The sequence below is a fragment of the Nannobrachium achirus genome, assembly GCF_963921795.1.
Source record: "Nannobrachium achirus genome assembly, chromosome: 16".
NCBI lineage: Eukaryota > Metazoa > Chordata > Actinopteri > Myctophiformes > Myctophidae > Nannobrachium > Nannobrachium achirus.
This window is the reverse complement of record NC_137823.1, coordinates 60,660,885-60,684,174: the sequence shown is the minus strand read 5'-3', so window position 1 is coordinate 60,684,174 and position 23,290 is coordinate 60,660,885. Positions and strand designations below refer to the sequence as shown.

The 23,290-nt window shown below is 39.9% G+C and overlaps 2 protein-coding genes across 6 annotated transcripts in view; one reads left to right on the top strand and one right to left on the bottom strand.

Moving 5' to 3' along the window:
- The window catches only part of LOC308300409 (dystrobrevin beta-like), a 75,769-nt gene extending 62,049 nt beyond the window's left edge, over nucleotides 1–13,720 (bottom strand). For 4 of the 5 annotated variants that reach the window (XR_013962820.1, XR_013962821.1, XM_080744233.1 and 1 more), the window contains exon 1: nucleotides 9,994–10,204. The gene's annotated coding sequence lies outside the window, so the exon portion shown is untranslated. Of the gene's footprint in view, nucleotides 1–9,993; nucleotides 10,205–13,625 lie in introns of those variants that run through there. The other variant, XR_013962819.1, reaches the window with a different exon arrangement.
- LOC308300410 (toll-like receptor 5) lies at nucleotides 13,116–15,004 on the top strand. Its single transcript, XM_080744235.1, has 2 exons — nucleotides 13,116–13,303; nucleotides 13,629–15,004. Exons 1-2 carry the CDS (start codon nucleotides 13,259–13,261, stop codon nucleotides 14,745–14,747), a joined length of 1,164 nt encoding a protein of 387 aa, XP_080600361.1. The 5' UTR covers nucleotides 13,116–13,258; the 3' UTR covers nucleotides 14,748–15,004.
- Nucleotides 15,005–23,290: the final 8,286 nt, after the last annotated feature.

Here is a 23,290-nt window from a genome sequence, read left to right as displayed (position 1 = left end):
CACCAGTTACAGTAACTTTCCCCACAACCCACACATATTTTGGAGCACATATCTTTGAACGGGTAAGGTCTAGTATATATAATTTGTAAGACACCTCAGGGTGACATGCGACGTCGCCCTAAAGGGCGAGGTCGTCTAGTCAACAATGTTATGTCAAAACATGACCATATATGGGCATTCCCAGATATGTCCTTAATATTGATAACATTATGTCCTTTAATAATGTCCTTAATATTGATAATATATAGGGATCTCCATATATGGGCATAAAACATATGTTACAATAAAAAACAACACATCTAAAGATAAAAAAAATAATAAGTAATAATAAGTAATAATGACTTTGTAAAGAAAGAGAGTGCAAAAGGCAAAAGAGCAAAGAGAATGTAAAAAGCATCCTCAGCTGTACATGTGCATAAAGTTTGGTATATTGTTATTGTATACAGACACCAATGGCATTATTTTCCCATAGTAGCTACTGTACCTACTGATGTAGACCTACAAGTCAGTATACTCTATACCAGGGGTCGGCAACCCAAAATGTTGAAAGAGCCATATTGGACCAAAGAAACTAAAAACATCTGTCTGGAGCCGCAAAAAAAATATAAAAGCCTTATATATCGTCGTTGTCGGGTGGAAACCTTGTATGTCCAAAACTTTGTTTTGTAATTTATCATTTACAAAATGAACTAAACTAGTGAAAACAGCCGATCTACAAGCACACAACGCCTCGCACCGCGAGGCGTTGTGTGCTTGTAGATCTGCTGTTTACACTACTTTTGTGCGTCAGTCTTGAATGATGAAGCAGGGCTTTACTTTGCGAAAAAAAAAACATCCAAATTTGAAACTTGAAGATAACAAGGTTTCTGCCCGACAGTGACAATACAGTATATTAAAAGTCTATATTAGCTATATTAGCCTACTGTCAAAATGACTAAGTAGGCTACAAATACATAATGAGCATTAAATTCAATATTTATTCTACACATTTTTTACAGCATCGGAAAGCGTTAAGAATGTTTGTGTCATGTTTGTCCTCCTACAGAAACCATATTAAAACTAAAAAAATATATATATTTTTCCCCCTTTTTCCCTTAATACATTTTTTAAAAAGCTCAAGGGAGCCACTAGGGTGGCGCTAAAGAGCCGCATGTGGCTCTAGAGCCGCGGGTTGCTGACCCCCGCTCTATACTCAGTAGAATTGATCAAATATGACACTCAAAGGTAGGGGTGGGCGATATGGAAAAATATAATATCACAATATCACCCTATCACTTATCACGATTATTTGTCATGTTGTTTTTTATGGTTATTTTTCAAGTTACTTAACAGTACAACCACCTACAAGGTAAGTAGGTGTAACAGACCGGGTCCATTTGGTTTCATTTGTATACTGTCAGAGTTAAGGTGAGACCGTGGCATTTTAAAGTCTGAGAACTACTGATTTAGACAAAAATACAGGTTTAAATAAATTCTGCAAAGGAATCTATAAAATATTCAACAGGATTTTTTACAAGGCTCCCTCATTGTATCACAATATATACGATATCTCTGAAAAGGCATATCGTGGAGACATTGTATCGTCTCAATGATATTTATCGCCATATCGCCCACCCCTACTCAAAGGCATAAACATCTTTCTCCAGGTTGGGGAGGTGAAACAACATATGAGTTGTTCACAATAATCTATTCTTGCTCGTCACGGTGTGATGTCCTGCTGTGGTCCTGGAGTGAATGAACGTGGCTCCCTCCGTTGCAAACAGAACCGCTAGCTTTGTAGCACCAACAGGTCGTCGTTGTCGGGTGGAAACCTTGTATGTCCAAAACCGTTGGTTTTGTATTTATAATTTTTAAAATGAGTTAAACTAGTGAAAACAGCCGATCTACAAGCACACAACGCCTCGCACCGCGAGGCGTTGTGTGCTCGTAGATCTGCTGTTTTCACTACTTTTGTTCGATGGCCTTGTCTGATGAAGCAGGGCTTTGCTTTGCGAAAAGATTTACAAATTTGAAACTTGGAGATATGAGGTTTCTGCCCGACAGCGACGAGGTGTAACACGAGTCAGCGCTGCAGGTAACCTAGGCAACAGGGCCAGTGGGGTCCACTGCTACCTTGACCACTTAACCCATTAAGACCGAGTCAAATACAGATATCTTCTTCTAAATCAGAAAACAACTTATGTTGCTGTATTTTGGTGCTCAAACCTTTTCACGTCAAGGACCCCCAAGATTAAGTATTTGGCCACGGACACATCCATCTCAAAATATTTTGTTCCAGGCACCCCTAGAATCAAATATCTGAGTTAAAATGTTTGCTTTAAAAATTATGTTCAAGCAGTAGCAGGTATGACAACAACGTATTTAGATTAGATTACAAATTGTGTTATGTTATGTTATGTCTATGTCTTTTATTCTCTTAAATTCTTTTGTGAGTTCTGGTGTCCTGCAGAAATCATGGTGTTGTGGGTAAATTAAATTCCTTATACTGTACAGTAAAGAACACCAATACCATATCTGTTACTTGGTTTAGATATTTTCAGACTGATGTTTTTGTGTGTGTGAATAATTATTTGTCAAAGGTGTGATATAGTAAATGAAAGTTATTATTATTATTAATATAGACTCTGTATAGGAGTGACATCCCACAGGCCTCATCCAGCCTGCAGCTGACAGGTGGCTGCGATCACTTCACCCTCTCAAACATTTCCTGGTCCTGATGTCATCGACAGGCATTACAACAAGATGCTGAGAACCACAGCCATTGTGTGGGGAAAATAGATACACACTGAGTTAAATAAATCACTAAATCTGGTATATAAAAGGTTGGCTACGGTGATCAGTTTATGTACAGGCATGCGTTTGCTGAATTTTGATACTGATTGTTGTCCTCCCTGTAATAAGACTGTTGTTTATTTGTGTTGAGTTCTATTGTACAGTAATTGTCATTGTTGTATTTTTATTGTATGTGAAGCACTTTGAGTTATTCTCTGTGAGAAGTGCTATATAAATGAAATGTACGTACTTACATTTACTTACAGTACAAGGATATGCTAAGACCGGTGTTGCCCAGTGATTAGCCTGCTAGTCTGATGAGGTGAATATTAATTCAGTGTACCTATTCTAGACGTGCCACAAATAGGAAAACATTCTGTGAAAACAGCCATGTGAGCTTGTAGATCTGCTATTTTCGGCGCAGAGATTTGGTGTAGAGGGAAAAGGGAATGGTCCAAGGATAGAGCTGCATGGGGGACCGGAGCCAGCGAAGTATACGTGTAGGGTTTAAATTATTCCCCACTTGCTTCAATGTTGTGGTGTTACAATGAGATGACCTATACAGGTGAGAGGTAGAGAACCTCATAAAATGGTGCCAACTGCCAAGTGAACAATCGGAGCTGATCGTGGACTACAGGAGGACTGAAATAGAGCACAAGCTCATCTAAACTGGCAGCATTGTAGTGGAGAGGGTCAGCAACATCAAGTCCCTCTGCGTACGGTACTGTGCACATCACAGAGGAACTGCATGGGACAAGCACACTGCTGGCCACCTGGTGAAGAAGGCAACTGAAGAACTTTGGAATGGAGCCGAAAGTCGAACAGGCCTTCTACAGAGGCACCACGGAGAGCATCCTGACCAGTTGCATCATTGCCCAGTATGGGAACTGTACTGGCCCAGCACTCCAGTAGACGTGAGCTTCCCTCCATCCAGGACATGTACAGATGACAAATGTTGTGTCTGCAAAGCCAGTCGAATCATCAAAGCTTCATAGCCTCCACATCCACAGACTTTTCAGATACTAGCATATGGCAAGTGGTTCCACATCCACATGGCCATGGCCAAGGGCAGTAGGCTGCATAGCAGTTACTTCCCCACCAGGTCATCAGGTTTTTGAATGGCAAAACATGAACCAAGAGGAGTAAGGGCTAATCCCATCAGGCAATCAGGTTATGAACGATCAACGCTACATAGGACTTAACATAAATAGGCTATTAAGACTGCACACAGACATATGCACAGTTGCACACATAAATGTGCATACACACATTCATACATGTACTGAATAGATACTTTCACCTGAAAGTAGGACTCATGCACAGCACCTTCAAGCATCTCAGAAATCTAAAACCAAATAATTTTGATATTGTGTAGGGCCTACACAATAGCAAAATTATTTGGTTTTAGATTAGGCCTACATTGTAGGCCTACTCGTGTATAAGATAATAGATCCCACACTCCCAGTCATCCCTTTCAAACAGCTTATAATAGCAGGTGCAAAGCTATAACATTTTAATTTGATTTGAACTCATGGAAGGTTATGCTAGCCTTTCATAATGGTGTACAGCAGCACTGACGACTCCATGTTTAGTCTTGCTCTGTACAATGAAAAGCCGGCGCTGAGTGAAAGATACTCAGAAAAATGTCAGTATTCCGATTCTGGGCATAACATAATAGTCTAACATTCAGCAAGAATAGCAGATATATAGCCCTATGTGTAAATAGATAGTATGCAGACAGAGATTGGACAAACAATGGAAGATGATGTGTATTTTATGAGAATTAATGTTATTTTATCAATCAAACTCAGCCGTGTTCTCTTACACTATTCCAGAAGTGGTTCCCCAGGTCGTAGCTAACTGAGTATCAGTGTTTCCAGATTTTGCTGGAGAAATAAGCAACCAGGTCAATGAAAACAAGCCCAAAAGAAGCTACGTGCTATAAGCCACATGAGCAATGCGATGTGCTGTGAGCTTGCTATTATTTTCAAAGAAAATCTTGGAAAAAAGTGAAAGTTTGGAACACAAATCTTGTATGGGAGTCTATGGCACAAAATATTTTCAGAAGGGCAGACACAGAAGGGTCCTTGCCATGAAAATGTTTGAGAACCACTGGCTTAAACAACATTAGGAAACAATCCCAAATAAGCAACTACACTTTTGCTACAAACAAGACCAAAAGAATCGCAGCCCGCGACTACCAGTATTTACTAGGGACTTTACAGAAAGAAAAATCCCAAAGGTAAAAAATATATTTTTACTAGGGAGACATGGCAACATAGCTGAGTATCCCTGATGTCAATCACAGAATCTATTTTTATCACAGATCAGGAAGCATGGTTGACTACGCACATTCTCTATATTATAAGTGGTTACTGGTTAGTGTTAAATAAGGACGTTCAACTTCACATACACACACACGCACGCGCACGCACACACACACACACACACACACACACACACACACACACACACACACACACACACACACACACACACACACACACACACACACACACATTGGGTAGAGCCCATGTGGTGGGAGGACATAGAGGAAAAGTGTGTGTATTTCTCTCATCAGTGCGGACCACCCAAACAGACCACCTGGGCATTACCAGTCCCTGCCCAAAAAACACACACTCATCATCATCATCATCATCATCATTATGCTTATGCAGGCGCCGCACCTGTAAGGCTAGATAGACGACACAAATTGTACTCTCACACACACACACACACACACAAATGAATGTTAAAATTCCGAAGACGGAATAGTGTCTTAAGGATTCCCGCACAGTATCTATCCACAGACTTATTTCAGAGTGAGAGTCGAGAGTCAGAGCTGAAATCCAATGGTGACACACACACACACACACACACACACACACACACACACACACACACACACACACACACACACACACACGCTTACCATTCCTTGACCACATGACCAGTTGCAGCTGCTCTCTACTCTCATCGTCTGGCCTGACAGGACCTGCCCATAGTGCATGTGTGTGGATGAGATAGGCTTTAAATTTAAACACACACACACTGAGAGCCATTTCCCCGTAAACTACCATATCGTAACCCAGGTAACAGACGAGGTTGGTTACTAAATGGTAAATGGTGCATTTATATAGCGCTTTTGATCCAAAGCGCTTTACAGAGATTGTGCATTACATTCACCCATTCACGCACACATTCATACACCGGTGGCGGAGGAAACCATGCAAGGCACCAACCTGCTCACCGGGAGCAATGTGGGGTTCAGAGTCTTGCCCAAGGACCATTCGACATTAACTCAGGGGGAGCCCGGATTTGAACTGGGAACCCTTCGTGCTCTAATAACGGTTTCTCTACCCCTGAGCTTTGCCGCCCCACTTATGGTTACTTATGGTAATTGGGTCCGTTTCTCAATTTATATTGATATTTTGGCATAAATCAGGGCTATTGAACATCCTTTACAGCTGAGTGTTGGTTAAAATAATATTGAACCAATGGAAAGTAGTAAAAAGCCCTTCGGTCAAAACCTCCTAACTCCACTTTCCCGAAAATGAACATGTTGGAGTTAAGAGGTTTCAGCCTGACAGCAGAGTCATGTAATATATTACTATAATAATAAATTAACTGAACTCAATAAAGTATCAATCATTAATCTTATGAACCACTTTAAGGTTTCAACCTGGCGTCTCTGTTTTGGGCATGTCATTATACAGTAGGTGAAAACTTTCAAACAAACTATATATTATATCGTCACTGTCGGGCAGAAACCTCGTATCTCCAAGTTACAAATGTGTAAGCTTTTTCGCAAAGCAAAGCCCTGCTTCATCATACAAGGCTGTCGCACAAAGCTAGTGAAAACAGCCGATCTACAATCACACAACGCCTCGCGTAGATCGGCTGTTTTCACTAGTTTAAATAATTTTTAAAATGATAAATGCAAATGGAAGAGTTTTGGACATACAAGGTTTCCACCTGACAACGACGATATATTTTTCGTCGTTGTCGTTGTATAGTATGTAAAAAATAGCACATCCATTCTCTCTGCATTCTTGACTACATGTCAAACAACTATAATTATATAGAGCTTAATCTACGGGGCAGCGTAGGTCTCTGGGTGTGGTCCTCTCCTTGCTTTGACCTCTGACCCCTGACCCTTACATTACAGTAGAGACACCCTGGCTGACCCGGAGGTGAATATAGACAGGTATGAACAGCACAACACATATCTGGTTGCACACATGAATGCACAGTTGTGCATGCACACGCACATGCACACACGTGCACACTCACCCACATCCCTGCGCTGCTTACTTACTACACAAGCCGGGAACATTCCAAAGACATTCATGCTCACATCACACTACAGATGCAGCAGTGCATCCTAACCTGCTAGTGCTGAAGAGTGGGCTATACTATATCACAGGATCCAGGACAGATTCAATGTACAGCTGAGGTAGAGGAGAGACAGACACAGAGAGAAAGATAAAGATGCAACGTGAAAACGAGAATAAGAATCGTCATTCAATTGTCTCCATCACATGTCCTCAATGTTAAACAAAATGTACATACTTGGAGCTGCTACAGTTTTGACTTTGTGTTGTGCGATACATGAACTCTAATATCTGCCACTGTGAGTGTTTAGCTAAGATGTTCTGTGTGTCTGTCTTTGTGTTTGTCTGGAGCTAATCATGGAAATCGCAGGATAGATCAGCCAAATGTCTTGTACTCCTATAGTATTGATGATCTCTTGCGTAGTATTGTATGTCTTGATGAATTGAATACACAGGACCACAACGGAAACAAGCCGCCTCAGGGCTTTTTGTGTTTTCCTTTTAGCATTATCAAACACATGAGAAATTCACACATTTATACTGGAAGTCAAACAGTCTCGGATCGGGAAGAAACCGAGTCCAAATCTAGAGTCATGTGTCATAGATATGTCATAGATGATGACTGACGTCACATGCTGGCCACATGGAGTTAGATGTCCAAATGAAGCAAAATTTAGACAATCTTGTTTATGTAATCAGAATCAGATTATGGCTATAGTCATATCTTATAATTATGATGTGCATACAAGTCAATTTCTGCAACAACAAATGCTACACAACAACTCAAAAACTATATCTTTCTGTAAAAGCACTACAGGACTGGTACCATGACATGTTTTAGCAGCCCAATGGGTCAGTTTTGCACAACCTGGTTTAAACAATGGTTCAAAGGAATCATTGTGCTGTATACAAAACGTCAAACTGCAAACCTGCACAGTAGTAAAGTGATCGTAGTGCTGCTTGTGTGAGTATCTCTTTAACTGCAGCAGGAGAAGAAAGGTCTGTGGTGGTGGTGGGTAATTGCTGTTTCCTCCTAACAATCTGCCTTGATAAAATGTAAACAATTTGCACACTGGACTGCTGGGGGGGAAATACACATTATTATGCTTCATCATCATCAAGCTGAGGAGCTGTAGAGGATGAGAGGGGACAGTTATAGGATCACAGACCCAGTTTCTCTATTCTTACACTTTCTCTATTCGTTTTAGTTTCATTCAAATTATTTCCTCCACTTGGAATTACTCTTTTGAAAGAGGGTTAAAAAAAGCACATCATGCATCATTCCCAGGATCCTATATAGTGTGGTTGCTTTGCCCCCAAAAACACCCAAAAAACTGTGAAAAGTAATGACTTCATACATCATACATCACTAAACCATCGTTTTGTGGGTCCATCTCTGGCCCAAGGAAAGTTTTTTGTGCAAAACAAATGCTTGCAATGGATTCCTCCTATAGAAAGTCGATGGGAGCCCAACTTGATATGGATAATTCTACGGGTAAACATCAAAATAAAGTGTGGTACCCAAGGCTAAAATCCATCGTTAGGTCCTAAAGAAGTCTCAGAAAAAGTTTGGCGCTTTTATCCGCTTTGTTTCGATAATTCTGTTAAAGTGATCCCTGGCAAATACGACAAATATGCCTTAATACATTATAATTGTCCTCTATAACTACAATGTAAAATGAAAAACATCTCAAATATTGTATTTCTTCTAGAAATAGCTAATCTTTCAGTCAATAGGGGAAATGCCTGTTGCAAGTTGATGATGTCATAAATGTTATGTGTGGTCTAATTTATGGCATGCATGTGCAAAATAAACCACAAACACATTTGAAATATTGATTTGATGCTCATATTAACCATAGGAAGTATTACGTTTGTTTTTATTTGCACATGCATTCCATAAATTCCATAGGGATAGATCACAAATTACATTTATGACATCATCAACTTGCGACAGGTATTTCCCCTATTGAGTGAAAGATTAGATATTTCTAGAAGAAATAAAATATTTAAGGTGTTTTTAATTTTACATTGTAATTATAGAGGACAATTATAATGTATTAAGGCATATTTGTCGTATTAGTCAGGGATCGCTTTAAGCCAACCCACTAATAATAGCAGAGAGCTGCAGGTTTTCTGATTGTTATGACAGCTCTTAATTCATACCTACCGCCTTTTTAATTGGGATGGACTACAAACAGCTGTCAGTGTGCAGGTTATCATGCACATGATGCACTCATCACTGTACAAGTGAAAGCACTGCTATAGGTGAGGCAGGCACCTTCACTTGACTTTCTTTAACCTCTGGCAGGAACTCACTAACCCTTTTCTAGCAATCTAAAGTCATACAATAGAATATGAATTATGAAGCATGGATAGTTCAAAAGAACACCACCATTATGTACGCTACGGTGTTGGCATAATGTTTAAGAACATTAAATCCGAGTTTAACATAATGATTTCTATCAGAACTTTGGCATTTGTGTAACGTTAAGCTTCACCAACAACAAACAACACTCATGCTGCAACAATGTTACGAGGTCCCAAACAGGACTCCTCATCATAACATGAGTCACACATAGAAGAGCCCATTGAAAAAGTCGTTACTGTGTTGCTACTTTTAGTTCTGCCTACTTTCTGCTAGGAAGCAGTGTGAGTCAGTGTGACATATGAGCGGCCATGTTGCAGGGGGAAAAAAACGTTTTAACGTTTAACTCCCTGTTCACCTTGTTCCCCGGAACGGAATCAATGCGTTCTTCAACTCAACTCACTTTTCTCTAGCTGTGATAATAACTAACTCTGCCGTTCACATAACGCCGTTATAACACAGTAACAGGCAAAATGGTCTATGAGAGAGAAAGAGAGAGAGAAGGAGTCAGTTACTCACCAGAACTATTTGGGGCAGGTATTCGTGGCCAATTCCAAACATCAACAACACTCAGACAGTGTGTGACTCGAGCTGCCTGTAGCCTAGTTTCTGTTTCTCTGTCAACGTTGTCCGCTTCCCCTTATTGGTGTGGAGTAGGCTAATTATGTCCCCGTCTGTCTGAGTCCCGTCCCGTTATTTCCCCCGGCACACGCCGTGTTCCTCACCCTCCATACCGGCTGCTGCTTCTGCTGACTCTCAGTGTGTGACTGTGTGTGTATTTCTGAATCGGTGGTGCAGCCTACAAAATTTTAAAGAAAGTCACTCCCATCTCGCCGTGCTCCCTCCCACCACCCCAAGGAGCTGGGGCAGAGTAACCTCGCCCACCAGGGGCAGAGTATGGCTCTTCTACTGTGTGAATGACAGCCAACGCACTCAAAACAGTTATTCCAGTGGTTCTCAAACCTTTTCATGTCAAGGACTCCCAAATTGACACTTATATTAGCCCGCAGGACCCCCATCTGAAAATATATGATTTTTACAGCTCTAGCAGTGAATGTGATTCCCAACCATTTTAATTTCAAGGACCCCCAGTTTGACATGCATTAGCCTACGGACCCCCATTTAATAGCATATTGGCATTTCTATCTCTGAGACCAAATTTGTAAAATCAATGTTTATTCATTTAACTCTTGATGACTTGATCCATTTGGTTCTTAACTATCATTTAGCTGGGGACCCTCTGGAACTCCCTCAACGACCCCTGGGGGTCCCCGGACCTCACTTTGAGAATAGAATAGACCCCATATGTGAATGAATGACAGCCAACTCAAACAGCCATTCAATTGTACAAAAGAAATTGGACATGCGTTTAATCGGTAATTTGAGCATCAGTGTCTCTCAAGCCCCTCTGTGTCTGTCTTTCTCCCTGTTTGGCTAAACTGCAAACTCCAACAGTCGTGAAATTCAGCGGTTATATGCGATAAGTAAACGCGCACGCGCGCACGCGCGCACGCACACACACACACACACACACACACACACACACACACACACACACACACACACACACACACACACACACAATGGGTCAATACTAGGTCATTTGGGCTGACTTCGCCCACGTTAAATTGAATTCTTGGCTGAAATTCGAACGTATTTTACCATTCCAACTGTATGTAGGGCTGTAGTTAATTATATGATCATGATCATCATTCAATCATGATCATCATGATCATGATAATGGGTTTCTGCTAGTGCTATACAGATTTCTTAGGGTATAGGATGTGGTGAGGTGGGTAGATAGTAATGTCTATAAGTTCCTCTTAAAGACAGTGGGATAATGTTTTTTTTTTTATATATATGAATATTTGTTATTGTAGTAAAATTGAGTCAATTCTTTATGTTTACTGTTAGGCCTTTATCCTTTGATGATCAAGTTCAACAGTAACTGGGTGCACTGGCCTGCCACCCTGTGGCAATCTGAGGCATTACACTCATGAGGCTCTGTAATGAATCAACTATAAGTTGTGACGTTTGAGGCATTTCTGGAATTGCGAAATGTAGTATGGTAAACAGTTGGCCCATTTGCACAAAGAATACATTTAGTAGACATACAACAACTCATAGCAAGTGGATTGTAAAATAAACAATAAATATTTAATATGGAACACATTTAATGAACACAGTGTTTTTCCCCTTTCAAATATCCTGACTTTAATAGCCCATTGGTAAAAGTGACCTAAAAAGTTGTATGCTAGCTTGCCTAAGGTTGCCTATCTGTAGAATATTACAACTGGAAAGTGGAAATAAGGATTTGTACCTACTGTAATTTAGGATGGGAATATCATTGAAATGTGCTGAGGCATTGGTGTGGTTCTTGAGGAGTTTCTAAACAATGATTTAGGAAAGAGGGAATCCCCCAGTGCAACTGCACATGATAATCACTGGTCATAGCAAAGACAGAGCCTAACCCAAACAGTCACAGAGTGCTGCATGGGACACTCTGGTCAGGCAATGCATCTGGACCAACTCCTTATACGGAAACCTATTTCTTATGGAAACATATTTGAAGAACACATCTGTTTTTTCCCCTTCTAAATAACAGAAACAGGACAGTTAGACAACATGGAAGAGTGGGCACCTCTGTGTTAAATTGCCTATTTTTTCCAAAATGTAAAAAAATGCTGATATTTGGACATTATTTAAGTAAAGTAGGCCTATACGTGATTAGAACATGTTTAAACATTCGACAATTAAGGTCTATTTCAGAAATTGCAACAAATTGCTATCAAAACCTGTATAACTAGTCATTTTTGGGCATAAACAACCATTTTTAAAATAATTATTTTGAGAAAATAACCAATTTTACATTGAGGTGCCTGCAGTTGTCCCTTGTGCCAAGCTATCCTGTATCCAACATGGATATGTTTATGGCACGCAAGCACTCTTTCTGGGTTGTTCAGTGAGACTATACAATTTTGAGGTGATGCTACATTTTTGAATGTCTTTATCAAAAACATGTTTTCCATGAAGAATTGCATGTATAATAATGTGTTAATCAAATAATATCACGTGTTATGAGAAAGATATTTCCTAAATTGAAATATACCAACTGCATTTGAGAGGAATGGTGAAGGGAAAGCGATGGTCATTTTTTATCAAGATTGAACCAAATCTAGACAGAAGTTTCAGGGTGTGTTAAGCACCTATAATCTTTGGAGGGGAAAATGTTAAAACATGCTGTAACATTCCATAACAGTTCTCAATTATTGACATTCAATTTGCTTACTTTGTGACTGACTCAACAGAGGTAAATTGAGAGACACAAATTGTCATTGTGACATTTCACTGTATTGACATAAACATAAATTCAAATAACAATATAAATGGGAAAAAGATGGAAAGAAATCATTTGTGAGAGACAGCCTCAGTTCCTACAATGCAATCTAGGTCACAACCATCATTCAAGCCAATTACACAATTTTCACTTCACGTGTTTGCTTTATAAAACAACAAATCGAACATTGTGGAAGCACCAGTGGACTATGAACCTCTCAATGACGTCTGAAAACATATCCTTCCCCATAAAGCAGGAATATCCTACATGTTGAAATGACAGTAGACTGTGTGGTATTTATACAGCAGGGTCATGTTCTTCACGGTACAGAATAGAGGAAGATACAACGGACTGCATGCCACGTCTCTCAGTTATAATTTATTAAAGTGTGCAATGTGTATTTAATTTCACCCATTTGTTGAAATTCCATACGCTCGCGAGGCAACGATGTGGATGCTGGCTCTTCAAGTGCTTATTGGTGTATACCTGCAGGTAAAGCTCAAATTGAATGCTATTCATGTCACAACTTTTTATTTTATTATATGTGTTTGAATTAAGTTGAAAAATAGAAACAATTTATTTATTTTGCAATGTGGGAAAATATTTGTCTTTGTTAAAATAAGTGTTAAATAGCTCTATATTCTGATACTCATTGCTACAGTAGAACCTTTTGTTTTAACCTAAAAAATATCACTTACAGCAACATTGAGCACAGGGTTTAGGTCGGGAATATTACTGGAGCTTCCATGGTCTTCCTCTTTGCTCCTCTCTTCTTACATTTGAGTAAATCCCAAATGTCGTGTGTTTAACCTACCAGGTGTCCAGCTGCTCTCCTCCTGGCTGCTCTATTTATGGCTCAATCGCTGCATGCGCCTCCCAAAACCTATCCTGGGTCCCTGCTCTGCCGCCCCACATCACCCATCTGTACTTGGAGATGAACCACATCAGGGAGATCAACGACACGTCACTCGCAGGCCTGGAGAGGCTGCAGGAGTTGGACATCGGAAGGCAGCACACTCCTCTTGTGATCGGGAGCAACGCCTTCCACAGACAGAGAAACCTGACCCGGCTGGTGCTGGGCTTTAACGTGGGCCTCCAACTGCAGCCAAAGGCATTCGTGGGACTGTCCAATTTAAGGGACCTCGACTTGGATTACTGTTCACTGAACGAGTCCATTCTGACAGGTAGCTTCCTGCAGCCTCTGTTGGCCTTGGAGACATTGGATCTCTTTGGCAACCGCATTGGAAAACTCCAGCCTGCTCTGTTTTTTTCAAACATGACTAAGTTAACAGCGTTGAATCTCAAGTTGAACAATATCAACGAAATATGCGAGGCTGACCTCGCTGGTTTCCAGGGTAAACGCTTCAGACTTATGAATTTGGACTCGGTCAAACTTAATGTCATGCATGGTGCACATTTTAACTGGGAAAGATGTGGGAATCCTTTCAAACGGATGTCATTTGAGACACTCGTCTTGTCCTCCAATAGGTTCAGTGCAGACAAATTGAGTACATTTCTCAGGGTGATTGGGGGGACTAGGATAGATAATCTCATAATATCTGGATCCATGGGAAAAGGATTTTCACACAACAACCTCCCTGATCCCGACCACAGAACATTTGAAGGCCTCAAGAATAGTTCATTGAGAACTTTGGACTTGTCTAAGAATAGGATATTTGCTTTGCAACCGCATGTTTTTAGTCCACTAAAAGAAGCCATAATAATCAATGTTTCACAGAACCAAATCAATCAGATCTCTAGAAATGCTTTTGATGGTCTTCAAGGACAATTGCGGATGCTCAACTTGTCACATAACCTTTTAGGGGAAATCTATTCTCATACATTTGCTAATCTGTCAAACCTTAGAGTGTTAGACTTGTCTTATAATCATATTGGAACATTGGGATATGGGGCATTCAGAGGACTTACCAAATGAACAATGCTAGATCTAAGTGGAAACTCTCTCCGGGAGTTAGGTCCTCCTGCGTCACTACCAAGCTTACATTATCTTCTTTTGAAAGACAACAAATTACAGACACGCGGCAGACAGTCTCATGCAGTTTGCCAGTAACAGTATCCATATCGACCTTGAGGACAACAGACTAACAAACTTGGGGGATGTTTATGTCATTTTAACTCAACTGAAGCATATCCAGAAACTCTTCTTCGGGGGAAAAACTTGATAAAATGGTGCAGTGGCAAGATTACCATGCCTCAATCAAACCGTTTACGAGTTCTGGACCTTCATGGCAGTTCACTGCAGACCATTTGGTCTCAGGGGAGATGCCTGACTATTTTTGATAACCTAGTGGAATTAATCACTCTTGATTTAAGCTTCAACTTTCTCCAGTCTATCCCAGATGGAGTTTTCAATGGTCTCAACTCGTTACAAGAAATCGACCTCTCCTCCAACTCCTTGACGCACCTTCAAATTTATATTTTCCCCCAAACCCTGAGAACCGTCGACCTCTCAAACAACTTCCTAGCTTCCCCAGACCCTGTGACCTTCCGCTCTCTCCAGTTCATCGACCTGTCGATGAATCGTTTCCACTGTGACCACCATCTCCATGGCTTTGTTACATGGTTGAAACAGACCAACGTAACCTTCATGAGCCCTGTAGAAGAGCTACGATGTGAATTCCCCTTTAAACATTATAAGGTCACTCTGTTGGATTACTACACAAGGGTTTGGCAGAAAGCACATCATGAGGGGAAAAAGCTCAGGTGAAGAATGAGAAAAGAACAAGATGATGCGCACATCCTTTCCAAGTGCTGGTGCTGGGCTCAGGTCGACATGAGATTAAAGAGAATAGCGGTCCGCACAAAAGCTCAATGCTCCACGGTGTTTATTTAAAGCATAAAGTTAGACGACGTTTCGTCACCCTGAACTGAAGTACACAACTGACTAACTAACTTTAATAATTAAAAAAATACTTAAAAAATGTGTAAAACACTGTTCTAAAAATATCCTAAAAAATATAATGTGGTGGTATCTTTTCTATATATTTTTGTATTCACTATATGGTATATTGAAAAATGGTATGGTCATGTGATGTGTCCTGTGACTCACTATCCTATAAAAGGAAGACAGTGACTAATGATTTCCACCTGATGAAGGCCAGCTGATGGCCGAAACCTCGTCTAACTTTATGTTTTAAATAAACACTGTGGAGCATTGAGCTGTGTGCGGGCCTCTATTCTTTTTAATCTTTAGAAGAATGAGAAAAGACCATAGCAGACACCACTGAGGGTGCACTGTATGCAGCCTATAGCCACCATGAAAATAGCTCTGGTTGTGTACTGTACTTTTGAAAAATAAGAATGCCATTCAATCTTACCTGAGAAATGTATTTCCTCTGAAGGAAATACGTAGCCTATATCTTTTACCCATTTAGTTTTAACTCTGTGTGAATAGCAACTGTCTCCTTGACTGGTATTACTGGCAGCGCTGAATGTCAGAGGATAATGACATTCAGTATTAGACAGTATTAGATTTTAGACAGTATTAGATGACAGTAGGCCTATTAGATTTTCTTTAATGATATGAAATGATGCCACAATATATACTATTCAGCTGTGCCTGGAACCACTTTCCAGTTTTATTACTTTCTAGTTCTTCTGTACTATGATGATGATAATGATGATGATGATGATGATGATGATGATGATGATGATGATGATGATGACTATATAAAAAAATACAATATTCATTTGCCACCTGTGCCTGAACTATGTGGAATTTGTAGCAATTGTAGAAATCAAATATTATACTTTCATTGTCAAATGTTTAAGCATGTTCAATCACTATACTTTAATTTACAAATGTACATTTCCTTTCCCTTTTTTAAAAAAAACTAAATTGCCAATTTATCACCAAGAGGTGCCCAGCTAGGTGCCCACTCTCCCTTAATGGTGCCCTGTTACCAAAAATACATTGAATTCGCCACTTCCCCACTGGGAGGCGACACTCACATAATGCTTGTTGAAATGATAAAGGACAGGGTCAGAGTAGCAGCAGAACAAGTCCTTCCTGCACTCCCACGACTTTGACAGCAGCAGTACCTTCTCTGACCTTCCCTCTGTGCTGCACACTGAACGGTGAGTGGCCTTTATGAGAGAAAGAAACAGAATACAAAGAAAAAAAATTAGATTCCCATAGTATCAATAATTTGTCCGTTGACTCTTATATGAAACCAACCAACCATTCACTGTAAGGATTCACTGTTCCTGCATTCAGGGCCTGATGATCAGTTCAGTGTGTTAGCATGATGTGGCTAACTGTTTGCTAAGGCTTGTGTACTTGTCTTGTGAACAGCTGCAACACAGACATCTACCAGCCACGCTGGATTCTCAATGGATCCATTTGCTATTTGCTCCATTATGTTGTCTTGTAACATATGGGTCCTTTTTGGTGGATTTTGCAGTACTTCAGCCACGTGGTCCCTGGTTGTCTGTTGCCGTTCTCGAGGTGTTTAGGTAACATTAGCTTAGCTGTAGCCTGTAGCCAATCGGCTAATAGTGTGGAGATGAGGGCAAAGTGACACTCACTGAATGAAAGTGATTGAATACTTTATTAGACGTGGCATATGAAAAGGTACAGGACAGTACCGTTCACTGATAAAAGTATAAAGACCACAAGAAAGCTCATTCAATGTTATGAGACACTTATATGGTTTTCTATGGAAATAACTTATGCTTAGTCTTTTCTAGGATCTCCTTTTAGTAGACCTTGTACCAGTGAACTAGCCGCAAATTGCAACACTAGATTTTTTTTATTATTGGATGAATCTAGGGTTGCAATACCTCCCATAGGCAGCCAATGCAGTAAAACGTTATTTTGCTATCTGATTGTATTCAACGACGTCAAACTCACCAATATTGCGGCTCTATGGAAGGCTTGGAATTTACTCTTGCTATCTGCAAAGTGTTTGTTTCTGAAAAATGCACCGTAGACATGTTATGATTTATTTTCTGTCAAGAAATCCGAGCAGACATGGTTTATTTTCTAAGTGTTGAACTTCGGAAGCGCTTGTCTTCCATAACGCCATGTCCCGCTGCCTCCTGCATAATGTGAAATTTAGAACCAGGTGGTCACAGGACCGTTGAGGGATTTTCCACGAGCGCTTCCAAACTCCAGGACTTAGAAAAAAGAATCACCTGAACCAAATTTCTTGGATAGAAAGTAACTCGTAACATGTCTACTGTGGATTTTTCTGAAACAAACACTTTGCAGATAGAAAGAGTAAATTCCAAGCTTTCCATAGAGCCACAATATTGGTGAGTTTGAAGTCGTTTAATACAATCAGATAGCAAAAAACTGTTTTGATGCATTGGCTGCATATGGGAGGTATTGCAACCCTAGATTCATACGATTATAAAAAATCTAGTGTTGCAATTTGCGGCTACCAGTGAACTATACCGTCATGAAAGTGTACTTTTTCCAATGCAAACTTCTAATAGTCTTCAATCAATCAAAAAGCTGTTGGATCTTTCCATTGGTGTCCCTTACTCCCTTCCCTTTGTACTCAATTCATAAAAAACAATTTGTCTGTCATCAAATGATCCAACAATGGACCTTAGGAGAAGTGTCACTTGTCACCTTCATATACCTCGTACTTCATAGCTTTAGGTAGCTGGCCACTGAAACGGTAGCGTAAACTGTTTAAAAGGTCAAGATATGGCATTAAAGGTAATCAAGAGTGTACAAATCCATACCCTCCTTTAAAACCGCTCTGAACAGTCACTTACAGGTGGCTTCAATTAGAAAAAGGTCAGACTATCCATATCTCCCCCTGACCTTTCTACTACATTTATTTATTGTTTTTCGACTGTCTTATATTTTAATTCGGCATAGTAGACCTACTGTTTTTTTGTCTGTCTTTTAATGTCTGAGTTAGAAAAGGACCCCAATTGAAACAAGCCCAAAAGCTTTCTTGTGGCCATCCATTTAGTTGACCTTGTACCAGTGAACTGTACTGTCATGTTCCCTTTCTTATGCAAACCAATAATCTACAAGCAGTTGGGCATGGCATGCACTAGTCACAACTTGCAACTAGATTTAACTTTAATATGTTCACCAACCTTTGATGACCTTGAGGCATCCAAACAGAAAAGTCCCATAGGCTATTTAGTATTGTATAAACAAAAATTACCAACATTGCAGCTGTACAGAAAGCTTGAATAATGGCCTCTCCATACTTAGACCGGAATGTTCGGTGAGTTGTGTTTTCCGACGTGCAAATTTCCCAACTCTCGTTTGGTCCAATGCTTTGCAGAAGTCCAGAGGGATATCATTTTATGGTAGAAAAGGACCTTTTGACCGAAAACGGCGGTTCCGGTCAAAATATGGTCAGGCCTTTATCCTTTCCACCTGCAAAATGTTTGTTTCCTAAAAATCTAGACTACCATATAGACATGTTTTTCTTTCTGTCAAGAAATTCTATGCAGGTGATAATTGATAAAGTGTTGCCGTTTGGAAGTGCTCGTATTCAATCACAACGTCCTGCTGCCTCCTGCATTTGTGCATTATGTGACATTTAGAAACAGGTGGTACAAAGGACAATCAAGTAATAATGTGATGACCAACAGTGGTTCCTATGGAGACACAAAGCGCCCCCTTTGTTCCTTATGGAGAAACAAAGAGTCTCCTCAAATTATAGGTTTAAGAATTTGACAAAAACTAAAAAAGATCCATGAATTCAAGTCTCCATGGGGTGAGTGATCTATTGGAAAAGTCATTTTGGGGGTGAACTCTCTCTTAAAGCAGGTTTCTCCAGAAGTCGGCCTCCCTATTAGCTTTTGTATGCACTTGGGAAAACGTTATTTAATTGGGTCAAGTTGTTTTTTTTTTTTTTTTAATTTTTATCCCACAATTTTGTAACCCATTTTTTCACCCAGTGCTAATTGCCTATGTAATCCTGGGCTCTGCTCTCCCTCTGCCGCGCCTGGGGAGACAACGGACTGACCTCATGCTTCCTTCTATGCATGAGGAGTCCAAGTTGCTTCTTTTCACCTGACAGTGGAGATTTCCCTGGTTTGGACGTAGCGCGTGGAAGGAACACGTTATTCCAACCAGTTCCTTTCCCCTCCATCAGGCGCCCCGGCTGGCCAGGGGGAGGCATTATTGAGACCAGGATTACGTGCATGTTTTTGTGAGGGTCAAGTTGTTAACTCATACAGTGCCAGGCGACTTTTAGGGCGACTTTCTCACTATGGGCTTCCCTGCCAAGCGACTTTGGGCGACTTTTACTTAGAAAAAAAAAAAAAAAAAATTTTTTTTCAAAAAATTTTTTTTTTTCAAAAAGATTTTTTGGACCCCAATAAATGTAGTAGGCATGATAGAAATCGCGAAATTGCATGTTTAACCCCCATACAACCCCCATACAACTCAGGTAGCAGACCTCCAAGCTCACAACAGTGTAAAACATAATGGCTATTATCTCAAGAATGCCTGAACGGATTTCCAATCTTTTTTTTTTGTTTGAAAGCTGTGAACAGCCTGCACAAACATGGTGCATGATCTGTGCATGGGTGTGCATGATCTGTGCACTACAAATTACATGGAAGTCTATGGAGAGGGCTGGCACTCTTGCCACTCGAGGGCATTTTTAATTGGCAGTAAGTGAGTTAATATACACCATTTAAAGCTCAGCACAGATTGTTGAGCTTTATGTGTCAATACTACGAAGGACTTTGTTTTGATACGATTGCATCTTTCACTGACAGATGGCTGGACGCTTGTTTGCAAGTTGGTGGGGCAAGATGAGCCCTTACTACGGGAAGGCATACCAGGAGATGTGGCCGGGTGTTGTCATCATGACATACTTGTACTACAAAGTATCGTTTGGGGGTGAGTTCAGAGAATCACAACAAAAATTAACTTTGTTTAGACTTGGATTAGACAATGCTTATGCCTTTTTATTGCGGTTTTATTATAATTAATGTATAATTTCTTTCACTTTAATTGCAGGAAAGAAAGCTGTGGGCGCCAGTAAGTAGCCTGATATTTGATCATAGATGTAGCCTCATTCTCATTCTCAAAACTACAAGGACATTAATACACAAATGTGATGCACTGATACAAAATGCAACTTTCACATTCACATTTTGGGCTCAGTGCTTTTGTTGCTCTGCTGGTATCTTGCTTGAGTTTAAAGCAGGGGTCTTCAACGTTTTCAGGCCAAGGACCCCCTAGTTGAGAGGGGGTTGAAGCAGGGACCCCCACAACCTTTTTCATAGATTTCATATTTAACCACTTGAACCTTCACTATGTACAGTACTTACTTAGTCTGCTCTTTTTCCCCTCTACACCAAAGCTCTTTGCCGGAAATGGCCGATCTACAAACTCACAACGCCTCGCAGCACAAGGCGGCGTGAGCTTGTAGATCTGCTATTTTTGGCTAAAGTTCAGAATGACACTAGGGTTCAAGTGGTCAATATAGGGGGGAAAAAAAACTTTCTATCACTCAAAGATTTGGAGGACCCCCTGTAGTAACTCTGAGGACCCCCTGTTGAAGACCCAAGGTTTAAAGGATTCTGTAGTATGCTTTCTATGTCCCCGTTACCTGCTGTATTCCATATGTTTATGATTGGGTGTTTTCTCCTCCTACAGAACCTGCTCACTGATCGTTCCACCATGACGACCACCCCTCTACCCTCTGTGAAATACCTCCCCATCCACTCAATTCTGTAATGTTCAAATATCTATTTGTATGGAACAAATAAAGTTGTTCTTAATCCTGGAATCCTTGTGTCAGTGTTGTGGAGTGCTTGTTTCCCACTGTAGCTTTGTTTTTAAAAGACATGTTGCATATCATTTTAGAAGCCAAGCCAAGTTGTTTACTACTGGGAAATTTAAATAACCCGATTTTAAAAGCTCATTAAAAGCTATGATACATTTAATGTGATAACCTTTAATTCTACAATGGTTTGTTTAGCTCAGTGATGTGGAGTTTTTTTTTCAGAATGTGCCCCTTTTCCCCCCCAAGTGTAGTTTAGTTGAAGCTTAAAGGTAGGTTAAGTGATTTCATTTAATTCAAATGTGTTTGAAATTGGTCTATGTTTTCATAGTACTACTACAGAGTTACTATAGAGTGTTTGGTCCATAGCCCCTGTGAGGAGAAACAAGTTTCAGTTGCTCCACCAGAACTGTTGGGTGACAGGTTTTCCTCCATGATTGGAGTGCGTCTCCTGTCACTCTGTCGTTAGTATGATGGACTGGTTTGGCAAAGTTTGTACTTTTCCCCCCTTTTATTGGCCATTGACAATAATGCATTGGTCCCTTAAAGTTAAATATTTCCCAAACTACAAATCATTTCAAAGTAATCTCAAGCATGTGTCCAAAGTAAGCTGAATTAAAATTGTGAATGACGTTTCTAGGTGAAATTGTGTGGTACAAAAATCTTCCATTTATAATTCTCTGAACTTGAGTACATACATTTCTAAAACAAACATTTCAAAGATTCATGTTCAAGCACAAATTTGAATAGGTCAACCAAATAAATGTACTTTTTATGCCCATAGATCCCTGACATCAACATTAAATAAGCCCATATATTATGGACATACTGTTGTCAGTCTCTTGTGGTCTATGATGTCAATGATGTCAAACACCTATGATGTCAGTCATCTCCATATTTGGGAAAAGTCAGGAGATTCATTCACAAATAAATTATCTTTGCAAAATGCAAGGAATAGTCCTGATGAAGCCGGTCAATTTGACTCAATGGCCCAGCGCCCAATTGCGTGCCACCAAAACTGGGAAGAGTAGTGTGGCAAAATAAAGTTTTATCTGGAAAGATGGAAAGAATAGCCTGACAAGCACTATAGTCTGGTTGCCTTAACAGGGCAACCACACCACACTAATCGTTTTGTTTTTAAAATACCTTATTTTACTCTTCAAAAACAGGTCTATAGACTAGAATGTAAACAAAGTTTCGGTCTGACAATGGCCAAAATGATTATTTTATCATTATTTTACGCTTTTTGTGGTCATTTCTGAATATAAACACATATATGAAGCTTATTATTTTATAAAATATTTTCGAAACATTATTTTTATTTTTGCATCCGTTTTTCAAGAAAAAGTTGACTATAGCTCCTTTAATATACAGTAAGGAATTCAGACTAAGACTTTAGAAATAGTGCGGACAAAATGTAACATTTTCATAGATTTATTAGAAAATACAACCAAATGTGCATAGAGTAGACATTGTGCATCATTAGAAAAATTAAATATATATATTTGTAGCTTAATTATATACAGTAGGATATACATGAGTTCAGGTGGATGGTGCAAACTGCACAAACCTAATCCTTAATGAAAATGTCTCAAAACACTTTAGAAAAGTCTAGAAATAGTCAGAACAACTATATAAACATAATTTACAGTACATCTTAATGTCCCATGGACATTTGTCCTCAAATCTAGGAACTCTGTGGGTTCCTTTTAGGAGGGGGTCTAAATTGACCCATAAAAGT